The sequence below is a fragment of the Biomphalaria glabrata genome, chromosome 4 (genome assembly GCF_947242115.1).
Source record: "Biomphalaria glabrata chromosome 4, xgBioGlab47.1, whole genome shotgun sequence".
Classification (NCBI taxonomy): domain Eukaryota; kingdom Metazoa; phylum Mollusca; class Gastropoda; family Planorbidae; genus Biomphalaria; species Biomphalaria glabrata.
Window position 1 is genome coordinate 33689454 of NC_074714.1, and position 20884 is coordinate 33710337.

General features: G+C 35.7%; 1 protein-coding gene across 1 annotated transcript in view; it reads left to right on the plus strand.

The window, feature by feature from the left end:
- The window catches only part of LOC106054039 (ubiquitin-like protein 4A), a 69573-nt gene extending 52227 nt beyond the window's left edge, over positions 1-17346 (plus strand). Inside the window, exons 2-4 of the mRNA XM_056026146.1 lie at positions 13372-13477; positions 14018-14238; positions 15479-17346. Coding sequence (XP_055882121.1) covers positions 13372-13477; positions 14018-14238; positions 15479-15556 — 405 coding nt within the window. The 3' untranslated portion in view covers positions 15557-17346. The remainder of the gene's footprint in view (positions 1-13371; positions 13478-14017; positions 14239-15478) is intronic.
- The last annotated feature ends 3538 nt before the right edge of the window (positions 17347-20884 follow it).

Below are 20884 nucleotides of genomic sequence, written 5' to 3' on the forward strand. Positions count from 1 at the left end.
TTTCAAAACTATATAGCAGCTAGTCATGCAGTTTATAGGAAGTCTAGCCATTCTGTTTCAAAACTATATAGCAGTTAGTCATGCAGTTTATAGGAAGTCTAGCCATTCTGTTTCAAAACTATATAGCAGTTAGTCATGCAGTTTATAGGAAGTCTAGCCATTCTGTTTCAAAACTATATAGCAGCTAGTCATGCAGTTTATAGGAAGTCTAGCCATTCTGTTTCAAAACTATATAGCAGTTAGTCATGCAGTTTATAGGAAGTCTAGCCATTCTGTTTCAAAACTACATAGCAGTTAGTCATGCAGTTTATAGGAAGTCTAGCCATTCTGTTTCAAAACTATATAGCAGTTAGTCATGCAGTTTATAGGAAGTCTAGCCATTCTGTTTCAAAACTATATAGCAGCTAGTCATGCAGTTTATAGGAAGTCTAGCCATTCTGTTTCAAAACTATATAGCAGCTAGTCATGCAGTTTATAGGAAGTCTAGCCATTCTGTTTTAAAACTATATAGCAGTTAGTCATGCAGTTTATAGGAAGTCTAGCCATTCTGTTTCAAAACTATATAGCAGCTAGTCATGCAGTTTATAGGAAGTCTAGCCATTCTGTTTCAAAACTATATAGCAGCTAGTCATGCAGTTTATAGGAAGTCTAGCCATTCTGTTTCAAAACTATATAGCAGCTAGTCATGCAGTTTATAGCAAGTCTAGCCATTCTGTTTCAAAACTATATAGCAGCTAGTCATGCAGTTTATAGGAAGTCTAGCCATTCTGTTTCAAAACTATATAGCAGCTAGTCTTGCAGTTTATAGGAAGTCTAGCCATTCTGTTTCAAAACTATATAGCAGCTAGTCATGCAGTTTATAGGAAGTCTAGCCATTCTGTTTCAAAACTATATAGCAGCTAGTCATGCAGTTTATAGGAAGTCTAGCCATTCTGTTTCAAAACTATATAGCAGTTAGTCATGCAGTTTATAGGAAGTCTAGCCATTCTGTTTCAAAACTATATAGCAGCTAGTCATGCAGTTTATAGGAAGTCTAGCCATTCTGTTTCAAAACTATATAGCAGCTAGTCATGCAGTTTATAGGAAGTCTAGCCATTCTGTTTCAAAACTATATAGCAGCTAGTCATGCAGTTTATAGGAAGTCTAGCCATTCTGTTTCAAAACTATATAGCAGCTAGTCATGCAGTTTATAGGAAGTCTAGCCATTCTGTTTCAAAACTATATAGCAGCTAGTCATGCAGTTTATAGGAAGTCTAGCCATTCTGTTTCAAAACTATATAGCAGCTAGTCATGCAGTTTATAGGAAGTCTAGCCATTCTGTTTCAAAACTATATAGCAGCTAGTCTTGCAGTTTATAGGAAGTCTAGCCATTCTGTTTCAAAACTATATAGCAGCTAGTCTAGCAGTTTATAGGAAGTCTAGCCATTCTGTTTCAAAACTATATAGCAGCCAGTCATGCAGTTTATAGGAAGTCTAGCCATTCTGTTTCAAAACTATATAGCAGCTAGTCTTGCAGTTTATAGGAAGTCTAGCCATTCTGTTTCAAAACTATATAGCAGCTAGTCTTGCAGTTTATAGGAAGTCTAGCCATTCTTTTTCAAAACTATATAGCAGCTAGTCTAGCAGTTTATAGGAAGTCTAGCCATTCTGTTTCAAAACTATATAGCAGCTAGTCTTGCAGTTTATAGGAAGTCTAGCCATTCTGTTTCAAAACTATATAGCAGCTAGTCATGCAGTTTATAGGAAGTCTAGCCATTCTGTTTCAAAACTATATAGCAGCTAGTCTTGCAGTTTATAGGAAGTCTAGCCATTCTGTTTCAAAACTATATAGCAGCTAGTCTAGCAGTTTATAGGAAGTCTAGCCATTCTGTTTCAAAACTATATAGCAGCTAGTCTAGCAGTTTATAGGAAGTCTAGCAGTTTATAGGAAGTCTAGCAGTTTATAGGAAGTCTAGCAGTTTATAGGAAGTCTAGCAGGTTATAGGAAGTCTTGCAGTTTATAAGAAGTCTAGCAGTTTATAGGAAGTCTAGCAGTTTATAGGAAGTCTAGCCATTCTGTTTCAAAACTATATAGCAGTTAGTCATGCAGTTTATAGGAAGTCTAGCCATTCTGTTTCAAAACTATATAGCAGCTAGTCATGCAGTTTATAGGAAGTCTAGCCATTCTGTTTCAAAACTATATAGCAGCTAGTCATGCAGTTTATAGGAAGTCTAGCCATTCTGTTTCAAAACTATATAGCAGCTAGTCATGCAGTTTATAGGAAGTCTAGCCATTCTGTTTCAAAACTATATAGCAGTTAGTCATGCAGTTTATAGGAAGTCTAGCCATTCTGTTTCAAAACTATATAGCAGTTAGTCATGCAGTTTATAGGAAGTCTAGCCATTCTGTTTCAAAACTATATAGCAGCTAGTCTTGCAGTTTATAGGAAGTCTAGCCATTCTGTTTCAAAACTATATAGCAGTTAGTCATGCAGTTTATAGGAAGTCTAGCCATTCTGTTTCAAAACTATATAGCAGCTAGTCATGCAGTTTATAGGAAGTCTAGCCATTCTGTTTCAAAACTATATAGCAGTTAGTCATGCAGTTTATAGGAAGTCTAGCCATTCTGTTTCAAAACTATATAGCAGTTAGTCATGCAGTTTATAGGAAGTCTAGCCATTCTGTTTCAAAACTATATAGCAGCTAGTCATGCAGTTTATAGGAAGTCTAGCCATTCTGTTTCAAAACTATATAGCAGTTAGTCATGCAGTTTATAGGAAGTCTAGCCATTCTGTTTCAAAACTATATAGCAGTTAGTCATGCAGTTTATAGGAAGTCTAGCCATTCTGTTTCAAAACTATATAGCAGCTAGTCTTGCAGTTTATAGGAAGTCTAGCCATTCTGTTTCAAAACTATATAGCAGTTAGTCATGCAGTTTATAGGAAGTCTAGCCATTCTGTTTCAAAACTATATAGCAGCTAGTCATGCAGTTTATAGGAAGTCTAGCCATTCTGTTTCAAAACTATATAGCAGTTAGTCATGCAGTTTATAGGAAGTCTAGCCATTCTGTTTCAAAACTATATAGCAGTTAGTCATGCAGTTTATAGGAAGTCTAGCCATTCTGTTTCAAAACTATATAGCAGTTAGTCATGCAGTTTATAGCAAGTCTAGCCATTCTGTTTCAAAACTATATAGCAGCTAGTCATGCAGTTTATAGGAAGTCTAGCCATTCTGTTTCAAAACTATATAGCAGCTAGTCTTGCAGTTTATAGGAAGTCTAGCCATTCTGTTTCAAAACTATATAGCAGCTAGTCATGCAGTTTATAGGAAGTCTAGCCATTCTGTTTCAAAACTATATAGCAGCTAGTCATGCAGTTTATAGGAAGTCTAGCCATTCTGTTTCAAAACTATATAGCAGTTAGTCATGCAGTTTATAGGAAGTCTAGCCATTCTGTTTCAAAACTATATAGCAGCTAGTCATGCAGTTTATAGGAAGTCTAGCCATTCTGTTTCAAAACTATATAGCAGCTAGTCATGCAGTTTATAGGAAGTCTAGCCATTCTGTTTCAAAACTATATAGCAGCTAGTCATGCAGTTTATAGGAAGTCTAGCCATTCTGTTTCAAAACTATATAGCAGCTAGTCATGCAGTTTATAGGAAGTCTAGCCATTCTGTTTCAAAACTATATAGCAGCTAGTCATGCAGTTTATAGGAAGTCTAGCCATTCTGTTTCAAAACTATATAGCAGTTAGTCATGCAGTTTATAGGAAGTCTAGCCATTCTGTTTCAAAACTATATAGCAGCTAGTCATGCAGTTTATAGGAAGTCTAGCCATTCTGTTTCAAAACTATATAGCAGCTAGTCATGCAGTTTATAGGAAGTCTAGCCATTCTGTTTCAAAACTATATAGCAGCTAGTCTTGCAGTTTATAGGAAGTCTAGCCATTCTGTTTCAAAACTATATAGCAGCTAGTCATGCAGTTTATAGGAAGTCTAGCCATTCTGTTTCAAAACTATATAGCAGCTAGTCATGCAGTTTATAGGAAGTCTTGCAGTTTATAGGAAGTCTAGCAGTTTATAGGAAGTCTAGCAGTTTATAGGAAGTCTAGCAGTTTATAGGAAGTCTTGCAGTTTATAGGAAGTCTAGCAGTTTATAGGAAGTCTAGCAGTTTATAGGAAGTCTAGCCATTCTGTTTCAAAACTATATAGCAGCTAGTCATGCAGTTTATAGGAAGTCTAGCCATTCTGTTTCAAAACTATATAGCAGCTAGTCATGCAGTTTATAGGAAGTCTAGTCATTCTGTTTCAAAACTATATAGCAGCTAGTCATGCAGTTTATAGGAAGTCTAGCCATTCTGTTTCAAAACTATATAGCAGCTAGTCATGCAGTTTATAGGAAGTCTAGCCATTCTGTTTCAAAACTATATAGCAGCTAGTCATGCAGTTTATAGGAAGTCTAGCCATTCTGTTTCAAAACTATATAGCAGCTAGTCATGCAGTTTATAGGAAGTCTAGCCATTCTGTTTCAAAACTATATAGCAGCTAGTCTTGCAGTTTATAGTAAGTCTAGCCATTCTGTTTCAAAACTATATAGCAGTTAGTCATGCAGTTTATAGGAAGTCTAGCCATTCTGTTTCAAAACTATATAGCAGCCAGTCATGCAGTTTATAGGAAGTCTAGCCATTCTGTTTCAAAACTATATAGCAGCTAGTCTTGCAGTTTATAGGAAGTCTAGCCATTCTGTTTCAAAACTATATAGCAGCTAGTTTTGCAGTTTATAGGAAGTCTAGCCATTCTTTTTCAAAACTATATAGCAGCTAGTCTAGCAGTTTATAGGAAGTCTAGCCATTCTGTTTCAAAACTATATAGCAGCTAGTCTTGCAGTTTATAGGAAGTCTAGCCATTCTGTTTCAAAACTATATAGCAGCTAGTCATGCAGTTTATAGGAAGTCTAGCCATTCTGTTTCAAAACTATATAGCAGCTAGTCTTGCAGTTTATAGGAAGTCTAGCCATTCTGTTTCAAAACTATATAGCAGCTAGTCTAGCAGTTTATAGGAAGTCTAGCCATTCTGTTTCAAAACTATATAGCAGCTAGTCTAGCAGTTTATAGGAAGTCTAGCAGTTTATAGGAAGTCTAGCAGTTTATAGGAAGTCTAGCAGTTTATAGGAAGTCTAGCAGTTTATAGGAAGTCTAGCAGTTTATAGGAAGTCTAGCAGTTTATAGGAAGTCTAGCAGTTTATAGGAAGTCTAGCCATTCTGTTTCAAAACTATATAGCAGTTAGTCATGCAGTTTATAGGAAGTCTAGCCATTCTGTTTCAAAACTATATAGCAGCTAGTCATGCAGTTTATAGGAAGTCTAGCCATTCTGTTTCAAAACTATATAGCAGCTAGTCATGCAGTTTATAGGAAGTCTAGCCATTCTGTTTCAAAACTATATAGCAGCTAGTCATGCAGTTTATAGGAAGTCTAGCCATTCTGTTTCAAAACTATATAGCAGTTAGTCATGCAGTTTATAGGAAGTCTAGCCATTCTGTTTCAAAACTATATAGCAGTTAGTCATGCAGTTTATAGGAAGTCTAGCCATTCTGTTTCAAAACTATATAGCAGCTAGTCTTGCAGTTTATAGGAAGTCTAGCCATTCTGTTTCAAAACTATATAGCAGTTAGTCATGCAGTTTATAGGAAGTCTAGCCATTCTGTTTCAAAACTATATAGCAGCTAGTCATGCAGTTTATAGGAAGTCTAGCCATTCTGTTTCAAAACTATATAGCAGTTAGTCATGCAGTTTATAGGAAGTCTAGCCATTCTGTTTCAAAACTATATAGCAGCTAGTCATGCAGTTTATAGGAAGTCTAGCCATTCTGTTTCAAAACTATATAGCAGCTAGTCATGCAGTTTATAGGAAGTCTAGCCATTCTGTTTCAAAACTATATAGCAGTTAGTCATGCAGTTTATAGGAAGTCTAGCCATTCTGTTTCAAAACTATATAGCAGTTAGTCATGCAGTTTATAGGAAGTCTAGCCATTCTGTTTCAAAACTATATAGCAGCTAGTCTTGCAGTTTATAGGAAGTCTAGCCATTCTGTTTCAAAACTATATAGCAGTTAGTCATGCAGTTTATAGGAAGTCTAGCCATTCTGTTTCAAAACTATATAGCAGCTAGTCATGCAGTTTATAGGAAGTCTAGCCATTCTGTTTCAAAACTATATAGCAGTTAGTCATGCAGTTTATAGGAAGTCTAGCCATTCTGTTTCAAAACTATATAGCAGTTAGTCATGCAGTTTATAGGAAGTCTAGCCATTCTGTTTCAAAACTATATAGCAGCTAGTCATGCAGTTTATAGGAAGTCTAGCCATTCTGTTTCAAAACTATATAGCAGTTAGTCATGCAGTTTATAGGAAGTCTAGCCATTCTGTTTCAAAACTATATAGCAGTTAGTCATGCAGTTTATAGGAAGTCTAGCCATTCTGTTTCAAAACTATATAGCAGTTAGTCATGCAGTTTATAGGAAGTCTAGCCATTCTGTTTCAAAACTATATAGCAGCTAGTCATGCAGTTTATAGGAAGTCTAGCCAATCTGTTTCAAAACTATATAGCAGCTAGTCATGCAGTTTATAGGAAGTCTAGCCATTCTGTTTTAAAACTATATAGCAGTTAGTCATGCAGTTTATAGGAAGTCTAGCCATTCTGTTTCAAAACTATATAGCAGCTAGTCATGGAGTTTATAGGAAGTCTAGCCATTCTGTTTCAAAACTATATAGCAGCTAGTCTTGCAGTTTATAGGAAGTCTAGCCATTCTGTTTCAAAACTATATAGCAGCTAGTCTAGCAGTTTATAGGAAGTCTAGCCATTCTGTTTCAAAACTATATAGCAGCTAGTCTAGCAGTTTATAGGAAGTCTAGCAGTTTATAGGAAGTCTAGCAGTTTATAGGAAGTCTAGCAGTTTATAGGAAGTCTTGCAGTTTATAGGAAGTCTAGCAGTTTATAGGAAGTCTAGCAGTTTATAGGAAGTCTAGCCATTCTGTTTCAAAACTATATAGCAGTTAGTCATGCAGTTTATAGGAAGTCTAGCCATTCTGTTTCAAAACTATATAGCAGCTAGTCATGCAGTTTATAGGAAGTCTAGCCATTCTGTTTCAAAACTATATAGCAGCTAGTCATGCAGTTTATAGGAAGTCTAGCCATTCTGTTTCAAAACTATATAGCAGCTAGTCATGCAGTTTATAGGAAGTCTAGCCATTCTGTTTCAAAACTATATAGCAGTTAGTCATGCAGTTTATAGGAAGTCTAGCCATTCTGTTTCAAAACTATATAGCAGTTAGTCATGCAGTTTATAGGAAGTCTAGCCATTCTGTTTCAAAACTATATAGCAGCTAGTCTTGCAGTTTATAGGAAGTCTAGCCATTCTGTTTCAAAACTATATAGCAGTTAGTCATGCAGTTTATAGGAAGTCTAGCCATTCTGTTTCAAAACTATATAGCAGCTAGTCATGCAGTTTATAGGAAGTCTAGCCATTCTGTTTCAAAACTATATAGCAGTTAGTCATGCAGTTTATAGGAAGTCTAGCCATTCTGTTTCAAAACTATATAGCAGCTAGTCATGCAGTTTATAGGAAGTCTAGCCATTCTGTTTCAAAACTATATAGCAGCTAGTCATGCAGTTTATAGGAAGTCTAGCCATTCTGTTTCAAAACTATATAGCAGTTAGTCATGCAGTTTATAGGAAGTCTAGCCATTCTGTTTCAAAACTATATAGCAGTTAGTCATGCAGTTTATAGGAAGTCTAGCCATTCTGTTTCAAAACTATATAGCAGCTAGTCTTGCAGTTTATAGGAAGTCTAGCCATTCTGTTTCAAAACTATATAGCAGTTAGTCATGCAGTTTATAGGAAGTCTAGCCATTCTGTTTCAAAACTATATAGCAGCTAGTCATGCAGTTTATAGGAAGTCTAGCCATTCTGTTTCAAAACTATATAGCAGTTAGTCATGCAGTTTATAGGAAGTCTAGCCATTCTGTTTCAAAACTATATAGCAGTTAGTCATGCAGTTTATAGGAAGTCTAGCCATTCTGTTTCAAAACTATATAGCAGCTAGTCATGCAGTTTATAGGAAGTCTAGCCATTCTGTTTCAAAACTATATAGCAGTTAGTCATGCAGTTTATAGGAAGTCTAGCCATTCTGTTTCAAAACTATATAGCAGTTAGTCATGCAGTTTATAGGAAGTCTAGCCATTCTGTTTCAAAACTATATAGCAGTTAGTCATGCAGTTTATAGGAAGTCTAGCCATTCTGTTTCAAAACTATATAGCAGCTAGTCATGCAGTTTATAGGAAGTCTAGCCATTCTGTTTCAAAACTATATAGCAGCTAGTCATGCAGTTTATAGGAAGTCTAGCCATTCTGTTTTAAAACTATATAGCAGTTAGTCATGCAGTTTATAGGAAGTCTAGCCATTCTGTTTCAAAACTATATAGCAGCTAGTCATGCAGTTTATAGGAAGTCTAGCCATTCTGTTTCAAAACTATATAGCAGCTAGTCATGCAGTTTATAGGAAGTCTAGCCATTCTGTTTCAAAACTATATAGCAGCTAGTCATGCAGTTTATAGGAAGTCTAGCCATTCTGTTTCAAAACTATATAGCAGCTAGTCATGCAGTTTATAGGAAGTCTAGCCATTCTGTTTCAAAACTATATAGCAGCTAGTCATGCAGTTTATAGGAAGTCTAGCCATTCTGTTTCAAAACTATATAGCAGTTAGTCATGCAGTTTATAGGAAGTCTAGCCATTCTGTTTCAAAACTATATAGCAGCTAGTCATGCAGTTTATAGGAAGTCTAGCCATTCTGTTTCAAAACTATATAGCAGCTAGTCATGCAGTTTATAGGAAGTCTAGCCATTCTGTTTCAAAACTATATAGCAGCTAGTCTTGCAGTTTATAGGAAGTCTAGCCATTCTGTTTCAAAACTATATAGCAGCTAGTCATGCAGTTTATAGGAAGTCTAGCCATTCTGTTTCAAAACTATATAGCAGCTAGTCATGCAGTTTATAGGAAGTCTAGCCATTCTGTTTCAAAACTATATAGCAGCTAGTCTTGCAGTTTATAGGAAGTCTAGCCATTCTATTTCAAAACTATATAGCAGTTAGTCATGCAGTTTATAGCTCATTAGAATAAGGATGTCAAAGTACCTAAATAGACACTAGACTAAGACTTAGACTAGGTCCAGATAAAAGATTGAAAATTAAATTCTAACTTGTCTTGATTAGTCTAGTGAATAATCTATTCTTTACTACGGAGGCGCGGTGGCCGAGCGGTAAAGCGCTTGGCAACCGAACCGGGGTCCAGGGTTTGAATCCTGGTGAAGACTGGGATTTTTAATTTCAGAATCTTCGGGCGCCTCTGTGTCCAACAGCTCAAATGGGTACCTGACATTAGTTGGGGAAAAGTAAAGGCGGTTGGTCGTTGTGCTGGCCACATGACACCCTCATTAACTGTAGGCCACAGAATCAGATGACCTTTACATCATCTGCCCTTTAGACCATTACTGTAACTATTCTAGATCTAGACCTTGTCTAGTAGTACTGGTCTTATAGTACTAGTTTATTCTATTATTGCTAGATAATGTGAAAAGTTTGAGCAAATTAAGCCTGCTGGTAGCCATATTCACGATTGAATTTTTTAGCTCCGTAATGGTCTGACCTATGAAAAAATGGATGGTATCTAGATCTATGAATTCCTCATCCCTTTGTGAGCTTGTCTATAAAAATAGATATGATTAGTTAAAATTAAATATTAGGTCAAAGAGGTGTCAGTATTGTCAAGCATAGTTCTCTTGATTGAATTTCCCCTCTGGTTACTAAGTTCAATCAGGCTTATGGAAGCCTCAAGCAGATCAAAGAAAATATATCTGAAACATATTTTGATCTTTAATTTTCTCTACAAAGTAATTTTCTTTGTACTACAGCGCAAGAACAACAGCCATTTTCACCTTTCCCACGCTCCACTACTTCATTCACGTCTTGTAACTGATGTCACACCAATGTCATTAGACACTGCATTATGTGTAGCTGACCGTGCTAGAAATGTAAAAATGTTGCGAGAATAATTTAGAAGGGGGGAGCGTCTCCACAGTGGAAAGGGAGGGGGGCTCTACGCCCTCTTCTGATTACATTCTTTGAGACCATACCTAGTGTAAGTCCACTCTTCTAACAGGCTGTGATGTAACCAGGTTGACACCACCTCCCTTTAGACACAACAGGCATTACAATACTGTACCTGGTTAATCGATGCACTTGTATTGCTCCCATTAGACACAACAGTCTTTAGTAGTCTACTATTAGCTCTCCTGCGTTGAACATCTCATTGCGTAAAAATGACATCACGCTTTTTTTTTTGTGGTTTAGTACTTGTCGACCTATAATTCGTATTCTACTTTTCCGATCTAGAAAACTAGATTTACATATATATTGTTATAAACCTGGTGGTGGCACAGATGGGGATGGTGTGTGTGTGTGTAGTCAGCCAATCGCCCCAGGCCAGCGATAGACGAGCGGTCGAGCGTGACGAGTTACGACGGTCAGCCGAGACGAGTTTCAACATGACGGTTCCGGAAGGATCTGCGTCCTGGACACAGCTCAGGAGCGTCACGAGAATTGTAGTCATCTGACCACCCAGAAACGTCGAGCGGCGTTCTGTCCGGTTCGAGAAGGCCAGCAGGGACCCTATATAAAGAGCGAAGGTATCAGAGACAGTGAGACACAACTTCTCGATCTACGCTTCATTATGATGGCTCAGTACAAGTCCGAAAAGAGACAGAGAGACCAGTGCAAGAATTGATATGGCGGTACGGCTATTAACGGAGAGATATTTGTACAGTCTTGTGTTACGTGCTGCCAATTGTACAATATTGGCTGTTATTTATTGACATTAAACTATTACGTTATTTGGAGCCCTGAGTTGTCAAGTTCTTTCAGTTGGTGGTGTCGTGTGGTGCAGTTTGCAGAGAGCCTGGATAGTGAGATTCGTAACAATATTGATTTAATCTGTATTTTAAAATTATAAATATTTTTTCAGAAATTCTACAATACTCTGGTACTTTTTATCAATTATGTGTCTGTATGCCAAATATAAAAGTCTCCAGTGCACATTGAATTAGAAGGCAATGAAAAAACAGACATACTGGCCAAAGGTGGAAGAACTAATAAACAAATGAAAATCCCTCTCTGCCCAAAAGAAATGATGAATTGGACTAGCTCACATCCCAACTATAAGAAAAACTACGCCAATTATATTTATTAAAGCTATCTCAACATGAGCAACGCATAATTTTGTAATTTAAAACTGGACACAACAGAATGAGACAACATATGTTCCAGAAGCTAAAAGTCTGGACAAGCGAAACCTGCCCTTGTGGAGCATCACCAGAGAATGCTGACCTTATCAGGAGGCTCTAACAAGACACTGGCCCAAAAACCCTCATATAGAAGAAAAACTATGTATATACGGGGAACTGCCTGATCTGGAAACCACAGCACGGTTCATCTCAGATATCTGATCTGAATCCTTCCACATGTAAACTGAAAACGAAAATGAAGAAAAAGTCTCTTTAAGCTGATCAGTCCTAGCCCTGAGCCAATGACCCATCTCCTTTACTACCGGAAGGTAAAAAAAAAAATCCACACATCTTAAGTTTAACCTCGTATAAACTTTTGCCTTTATAAGGAAAAGGAAGCAATACATGTCGGAAGTGAAGAAAAAAAAGGGGATGCGCAGTAGCAATATAGCTAGACTTTCAAATAAATAAGTTTTTAGTAATAATAAGGTGAGCTGCTCGAACCTGTTTTAAATCGTGGCTATTCGAATTTTGCGCTTTACTACACAGACAGTCGAATGAGTAGATAGTCACTATATTTTTTATATAGTAAAAATATTATACTGTTCAACACAATTGTTATTGTGGCCCACCTATAGCCTAATATATGATATATCCACACCCCAAAGCTGTACCATAGCAAATTATAATTAACAAGAATAAAACATATTTGGTTTTTACTTATTTTACCTATTGCGACACATTTTGAAACTTCCTAGGTAGCCATATGTCATCACTCCCCCACAGATTCTTATTATTCACAGATTATACACAGATTCTTATTATTCACAGATTATACACAGATTCTTATTGTTCATGATCACGGGCCAAGGGTTACACACATATATAATTTAGCTACAAGACTCTCCCATAATTTTATTCTAAATAGATTGATAAACATTATCCTTTTTATTATTGGCATCTAGGTCTCTTGATCTGCACATGGACATAATACTTAAAAGAATAATGAAAAGAATACTCTTAACTTAAGCTTAGTAGAAATAATTTCAGATCCTGTTAGAAACATTGTGTTCTCACACAGTTTTGGCACAGATTGCCAAAATAAGAATGACTAGACTAGATCTAGCTAATCTAGTATAAATAGATAGATCTATTTATATAATCTATATAGACAAGATGATTTAAATAGTAAACTACTATTAGTTTGTTACTTGAGAGGATTCCTTGACTCTTGCTTCTAGATCTCTATATTATTTTAAGAATTTGTTATTTCCATAGACAAATAGGTTTTTAAATGTAATATCATTTATCATTTATTATTTTGGGGAAATGCACCTTTTTTCTTCTTAGGTGGGTAGCCAGCCAAGGCTAACGAGCCCCTCCAGCACAAAGCTTACTGGTTGAGGTGCCAATTACGCAAATTTGCCCCTTCTCCTGTTAGTGGTAACAGTTCCCTCATACCTAATATATGAGCCACATGTTATTTCATGAGTAGGTTTTTTAGAAGATTGAACTTGTTTTGTCTTTATTTTGATTTTTGACTTGGCTAAGTAATGTCATTGTGTTGTGTAGTCATCAGCTTTTTGTCACACCATTCACACTGTTGGGTCTCTTTTAAAATGGCTTGGTCATTTAAAATATAGAAGTCTGTCATTGTCCTTTAAAATATTGTCAAAGTCTTTCTGTGTCAGCAAACAATCTGTTCACTTACCGTGGGAAGTATCAGCATTAATATTTCAGTTTAATCAGAAGCTCTGGCAGCCATGATGTAAATAGGTAATAAGCCAGTATACCATACATGGTAAACTAACTGGAACTGGAACCCAAAAGTTTGGTGAGAATTTCTGTGTGAACAAGGGCTTGAGAGTCTCATATCCTCTTATGGCATGACCTAAATTGTGCAAATGTACCAAAAACCCAAATATCAAATCCTCTTTAAATACCTTGAATAAAAACCCTGCTGTTGCATGTTATAAGTGTATAATTGAATTCATATTCAAAAGAAGTGGCTGCTTCAACCTGTTAATGGGAAACTGTAGTTTTAGTAAATGTTATCACTCTACTTTCAGGCTTCTCCCAGCAGTCTTGTTAGTGATGTTAAAGAACAAGTAGAGGCCTTGATGTCTATTCCTGTGGCAGATCAAAAGCTACTATTTAAAGGGAAAGCTTTGCAAGGTGCATATATTATTATTTTTTTATTGGTTTGCTACAAGAAATTGATGTTGTAAGCTTAAATGTAAAATCAGAAGTAAAGAAATAGGTATCCACTAAATTAGAACATGATATTTGTAAATGGCAGTCATTTGAATGAAGTCATCCAACAAGGCTGTACAAATGAGTTATGAGGAAGATTTCAGGAATTCTTCGGAAATAATAAAAAAAAGAAACACTTGAAATAGGTTACCTTGTTTAAATTATAGCATGCCATATATTCTTGAACTTTGAAAAACAATCTTTGATTTTAAAACTTATAATGAAATGAATTTAGACATACTATCTATATAATTATGGTGACTGACAAAAAATTATTGGAATAATTATAATAATAATAACGATATTTAGAAAGATATATATTATATGTCAACACTGAACAAAACTTTTCAGATCTCATTTGAATCTAATTTGATTATACATGCATTAAGATCACTAAATAAATGTTTGTACATTGAACATTGGTATTTTGAAATCTTATTTAAATCTTCTATCTTCTCTTAGATACTAAACCTCTTCGAGATTATGGAGTTGAAGATAGCGGCAAAATAATACTTGTAGTGAAAAAATCAGTTTACAAACCAACAAATACGTCCAGCCCCCTATCTCCACAAATATTGCACCCTGCTCAACCTGAACAACCAGTATGGGAAAAGCTGCGAGTTTTTCTACAACGACATTTTCGAGAACGTGATGTGGAAGCTGTTTTGCAAGAATTTAAAAAGGTGAAAGACAAAAAGAATCCCTCTGTTGGTGTTGTGACTTGTCTTCTGTTCATTTTTGTTTCTGCTGCAAATTAATTTCTTGTAGTATTATTACTAGATCTGTGGCGTAGCAATCAAGGCGCAAATGGGCCTACTGCGTTTGGGTCTATGACTCATGACCAATCATGGCCCACATGGGGATGGCAACAAAGGGGAAAAAATGCAATTTTTTAAATGCCAATTTTTTTTTTTTTAATTTCCTCTAAAATATCCTAAAAGTTAAACCAAACTTTGTATTAACTTTAAAACAGTAACCCGTGATTTCACTGAATTTCAGCTAGAGTTTGTGTACCATCAGTTTGGACTTCTTTGATGACAGGAACTGTTTTAATCAGGTTTTTCATAATTGTAGTTAGCCCCAATCAAACTCCTTTGGTGTGACTTTTTTCCCCCCATTGCTAGTATTACTAGAAAGACCGGGGGGGGGGGGGGGGCGAGAGTTTGGTTATGAAAGCATTGATGTGTTGCATGGAAAGAAAACAATGGGGGGGGGGGGGACAATAACAATTAGGTCTATAGCCTATACTATATAAATTACATTTTATGTTTTTCAAACATTGTCACAGCATGCATGTTATTTCTCAGCCTGTGACCTTTTGTACCCTGCTATGCCACTGTACTAGATATAAAATATAACTACAAACATAAAGAAATGCAATGACTAGTGTAGTTTAAAACTTGAAACAAAAATATTTTATACAAACCAGAATCTGCATTACAAGTATTGGTGGTTGGCATTCATGCTGTTGACATCATCTCATTATGAACACATGTACACAGCACATTAAACCAAAAGAACTTTACATTAAAAGGTGACCCTTCATACAAACTTATTCTGACATTCACAACATGGACCTTTGCACCAATTTCTCTGGTGGCTGTTGATTATGAAAAATCACTGATATGTGCATGCATTCTATTGTAGACTTGGCTTCTTCTCTTCATAGGCTTGGGTACCCTGCCTGCTATTAATGAAAGTAAATTTCGCCATCAAATGTGTGTCTCTTGTAGATATGTTGCTTATCCAGGTTGAAGTTCTCTGAGTTGCTACTTTCACTCAGGAAATTTCCCACCTGCAGTGTGAGATTGACCTACCATTTTAATTGTAGTTTAGCTTGCAGACATAAGCCAAGAAATGATTCCTGCTCAATTCTTCTTTTTTTAAACAAATTATATTAATTTCAAACTTCTGTTTTTCTAGGAATTTGAAAGAAATATCTCCAGTTTAAGCTTGGATGATATAGAAAGATTAGCTATAACCAAACTACAACAAGTATGATCTTACTGCGCTTTAGAGCCAATGTTGAGAGCAACAGACTTGATACAAGCAGACATCACTTATTGCACAATTGGGAAATACAATGGATTTACTGCAAAGTATTTTTGTTATAATTGAAATTGAGACTTATGGAAATCTTTTCAATTGGTCCTCTGTTGTTTACTTTCTTTTAGCAATTGATGACTGGTTAAACAAGCTATACAATAAGCTAGTTACCTTATTATATAAATATGTACAGTGGATTTGTTCAATCAAATGTTTCTGTAATAAGGATGTTATTTATATTATTGACAAACCCATTGTAACAATTGATTATTTTGAACCATGCTGTCTGAGAGTAGCTATAATGTATGAGAGAACCTTAAACATTTACTTAATTTAACCTTTAAACTGACAAAATGTGCCTGTCTATTTTTTTGTTTCTGTACATGAATTGGTCTTTTATTTTTTTATTCTACTAGAAATATCCTTATTGTTTCAACAATTATGTAGTGTATATAAGTTCAATCAATGTACATCAAGTCTTTGAGGTTTATAGTGTCTGTGAACTGAAGTTTTTAAAATTAAATGTCAAGATGCAGCTTTATTGATGGCGCAATTTTTTTTTCTTTGAATGTCATTTTTGCCTTAGTGTGAGACACTTGATTGAAACTATTCTCAAATGACCTATTCCTTGTTTTTCAACTCATATTATGTGGTTATTGTTGATTCTACATTTGAATGTCGTGGTTGTATTTATTTCTCTTAGTTTCTTGTTTGTGAGCAATGTTGGCATGCTTTGATTCAGAATAGGAATACTTTTGAAGGGCTAAAGAGATGGGCTAAATCATTTCAGCTGTAGCCGTATTCTTTTTTTTTTTTTACAAACAACAAAAGAAGCAACATAGTTCCCAATGTTAAATCACTATTTCTTTAACAATCCATAACAACAAAGGGGGCAGGCATTCCCCCTGTTTGTGTCACTGCTCAGTATGTGATATTACATGCTTAAAGACATTTGCACTGTGTTCTGCAACCTTTAATCACTTGAAATTTACATCACACACAAAAAAATGTTTCAAGAAGGTCATAATTTGCAAGGCCTTTGTCTTCTTTGACTATCTCACTATTGAACTGAACATGTTGAGGCTGAAACTGTGTGACTCTAAGCAATGCTCATTTCAAATGTCTTTTCTACTTGTCTTAGAGTTCCTGTGACATCCTCAGTGACCAAAGGGAAAATACTGCTGTACAATAGCATACAATAAAATAGCATTGCAGTTATGTTTTTCTTTTTTTCATAACAAGAATTTTCATAAAAAAAATAATAAATTGTGTAATTATTAATTACCTACAAGCATTCAACTGGAATTTTTTTTTTTTTAATTTTACCAGATTTTTCATTCAGTCCAATTTCATTTCTAATTAAAAAAAATTTTTTCAATAATCCTCCAAGTAACTGCAGGCTTTGCAATGACAACTTGGATCAATCCTTTTATTCTACACCATGGATGTGCATACTTAAGACTCTTTTTATAACAATACTTTTTAAATTAGTTTCTAATTAATAATTATTCATAGCATTCAAAGCCTTGTACGAAGTCATTAGTTGTGTCCAGTATTTGTATAAATATTATGTGTAATTGTTTGTAAGCGGACTGGCAGTGCTAAATATTTTGATAATTGTTGATTGGATGTTATAACTGTATATACTGTTGAGTGTATTTTTAATAGAATGCTTGCAATGACTTCACTCTGTGTTTGGTCCATTGATGATCATCTGATAAATACATTTGTTTTTAATTTGAGAACATATTTTTTCTTTTATTTGTACGTTTGGTTATCTTTCCCCTAGCCTTGAATAGCTGATGTTCCCTGCCTACTTAGCCAATCTGTACAGCTAACAGGTTAATTAAGTCAGACAACAAAAGTTGGCAGCACATTCCCTGATATCCTTGAGTAATGCACAACATGATCTTTGATCGCTTGCATGTGATTAGATAGTTCAACTGTTGTCATGATGAAAATGGAAAATGAGAGTATTTCTGCAGCTTTTCTTTCGAATTACCTGGCTACTTTTGTACTGGGCATCTAATTATGCTTTAGCATACTATGTGTGTCCAAACTTTTTTTGTGAACCTGTGCAGGGAAGGGGTAACAGTATCTGAAAGAAGGTTTTATGCTGCCTTTAGGCGCTCAGCAAACTCGGTGAGCCCCCTTGATGGTTAACTAAGTGGTTTGTGTAATAGACACACTAAAGACAACAAGAGTCTCAATGAACACATCGCTTTATTAGGATTCAGTTTGACTTCACACCTGCATCTTCTTGTGATTCTGATCCATCTCTATACAGTCCTGACTTACTATCTTTGTTGTTCACTCATCCATGTACAATGAAGGTCAACTGGTCATTTCATACACAGGCACACACACACTACACTACTAGCTACTCAACACACACTATCACATCCTTGAATGCATTCAGACATGAACAGAATGACAAGAAGATGGAGGAGAGAAGTAGAAGCCTAATAAAGCAATGTGTTCATTGAGACTGTGTTGTGTCTACTACATAGTGGCAGAAGTGGGATGATCTACTTTTTCTATGACGGTTTGTGTCACTCAGACACATCAAAAACATTGATTAGTTTATTGATGAGCATCTTTCTACTAATAACATACGTACTTTAAAGTTTCCACATAGCATACAATGTTCTCTACACTAATCAACTAGACCTGTAATGTTTGATAAGTGAAAACTATCATCCGTAATTTTTGTTTAGGCCATGTCTATTTACACAATGTTGTGTTGTTGTTGTTTTTTATGTTTATTGGTCTTTAATTCGTGTAGGCTAAAACGTATGAAGTGGAATTGGACTCTTGTTTTCTCTTCCTTCTGTGTTGGGTGTAAGCTACGGCATGAAAAGACTTTTCAACATAAATGCAATAGAGACAACATTTCAAGAGTCCGTAGAGCAGACAAAAAGAACTTGTGACTTTCAGAAACGATATATATCACTCAGCTGGAACAGAGCCAAGATATGAGTTACTTAGACCGACCTACTAATGACCTGCACTAGGTTCTCAGCCTTCTGCAACTAGTTTCCGCTAGATACTAGCAGCACTAAGTGAATGTGCCTGTGGCCTTTCATCAGATTGGCTGAGAATCCTTGAACTGACTAAATACAGTATTGCCATGACGTCAATGAAACTGAAATGTGCAAAAGAAACTATGTTTGTGTTTGTGTGCATTCTATTCACGTGATCATATTTCAGACTACTTATTTATAGTAACAAAATCAATCAAATGGAAAATATATTTTGTGGCAACTCATAAATTTAATCTTGTAATTCCTATATACTTTAAAATCCATAGGACGCTAAGGAGAAATGGGTTAAATTTCTGGAAGAATCCGATAAGGCCCTGGGTGTCTGGCAGCATTGGCGTCGCCCACAACGACATGACCTCTCGGTGGCGACTAAACAAATTGGAACAATCCACAATCCTTCAGTTTGGAAAGGGTGCAAAGTTTCTTTCTCTGCCTGGTTCCTTTTAAACTAAAACTGCGTTTCTTGGTGCCGCCTCTGAAGACAAAGAAAACTGTGTCGGATATCTTGCTTGAGTTTCCCCTTCTCCGTTAGCAAGGGAAAAATCACAAGGCATTACGCCTTTGACAGTCCATTTTCTTGCCAGGTCACTTCGGCAGGAGTCCTCCCAATTCTCTTCGCAGAGTTCATCTCAGATAAGTCTTTAGTCCTTATTACAAAGCTTCAACTAACTCTGTCCTTCTGTCTGTCTGGTACAAACAGAGTGCACATTATTTCTCCCACATGCCATCTCGAATTAGGCTGAAATAGTGCATAATTATTTCTTTTTCCTCACAAAACAAGAATCAATAAAACAAATTAACCTATAGTTAATTAACTATTGGTAATTAGTTGTTTTTTTAGATATAGTTGTAAATGTGGAGTTCTTTCCCTTGTATAAGGTTAGTTATTTTTTCGTAAAAGGATTTTTAGCGGCCCCCGAAAGGGGAAAAGACGCTATTAGTTTTGTGTGAAATGTTTGTCCGTCTGTCCGTCCGTCACGTTTAGATCTCGTAAACCACAAAAGATATTGAAAATCGGACATCACAATATTTTAGACCAGGGGTGGGCAACATTTTTGTATCGAGGGCCGCATTAAAAAAAGTTTGGTAATGGCGGGCCGCATATATATATATCTTAGAAAGATAAGCTTACTGTGTAGAATGTCTTTTAATTCATATACACTGTTTTACGATTTTTTTTTAAAATTGCTGTTGTCTTTTTATATCACAATATCCCCACAAATATACAGTTGTACTTAATCTGCAGTATTTTACTTCTTACACTCGTGCATAATGTTTCTTAACTGTGAAACTATCTCACTAGTTGTTACCCCTGTGTATGACTGCTGTCAAATTACAGTTTGTCAATATTGACCACTGATTATACTTATTTAGTTTCCACAAAAAATGCTTGCTCACTGATGTTCCGGAAGTTAAATGTCGGGACGAGCGAAGCCTTCCCTTGTGGAGCATCACCAGAGAATGCTGACCATGTCCTTCAATGGTGCATACTAAATCAAGGGATCCGAACAAGACTCTCCAAAGACTATTTGTAGGGCTGCCTGATCTGGAAACCACTACGCGGTTCCTCTCAGATATAGGATTACTGATCTGAACCCTTCAACATGAAAAATGAGAATGAAGAAGAAGAACTGATGTATGTGTACCCAAATATTGTGAACAGCAGCAAAGTTTTTTAAGTGTGGAAATACAGCTTCTGGCACCCATAAGACGTGGTAGTGATGACTGGAACTTCTCTTTGCTTTGAGTTATGTCCTCTGGAGCTGAATAGCCTTCTCTTAATAAGTGTTGTACTTATAATCATTTCACTAAAGATAGTTTCACCTTTCAGCAAAGGAAAATGACAAAAAACTATTTTTTTGCTTGCCTTTAGAAATGGGAAAGCCTTGTTTGAAAAGATTTAACATTCATTTACATTTCATATGTAAACAATCAATTGCAATAGCAATTAGAAAATACGTGAAATTTTGTCTTCCACTCTTCATTAGAAATATTGTTAACAAAGTCACAGTCAATGCCCTTCAAGTAACATAACAATTTCATCCTTGAGATTTTATATTCTTCTCCTTTGCATTGCCCATGCTAAGCTAGCGGATATATAGGTTTATTTATGCATAAATCAGAACTAGCCGTAGTTAACTCCCCTACATTTGTTGTTATATATGGTTATCGTTAAATGTTTAAATTATATGCAGCTTTGTGCAAACTTTCCTGTTTCAATTTTATGGTTCTCAGTCAA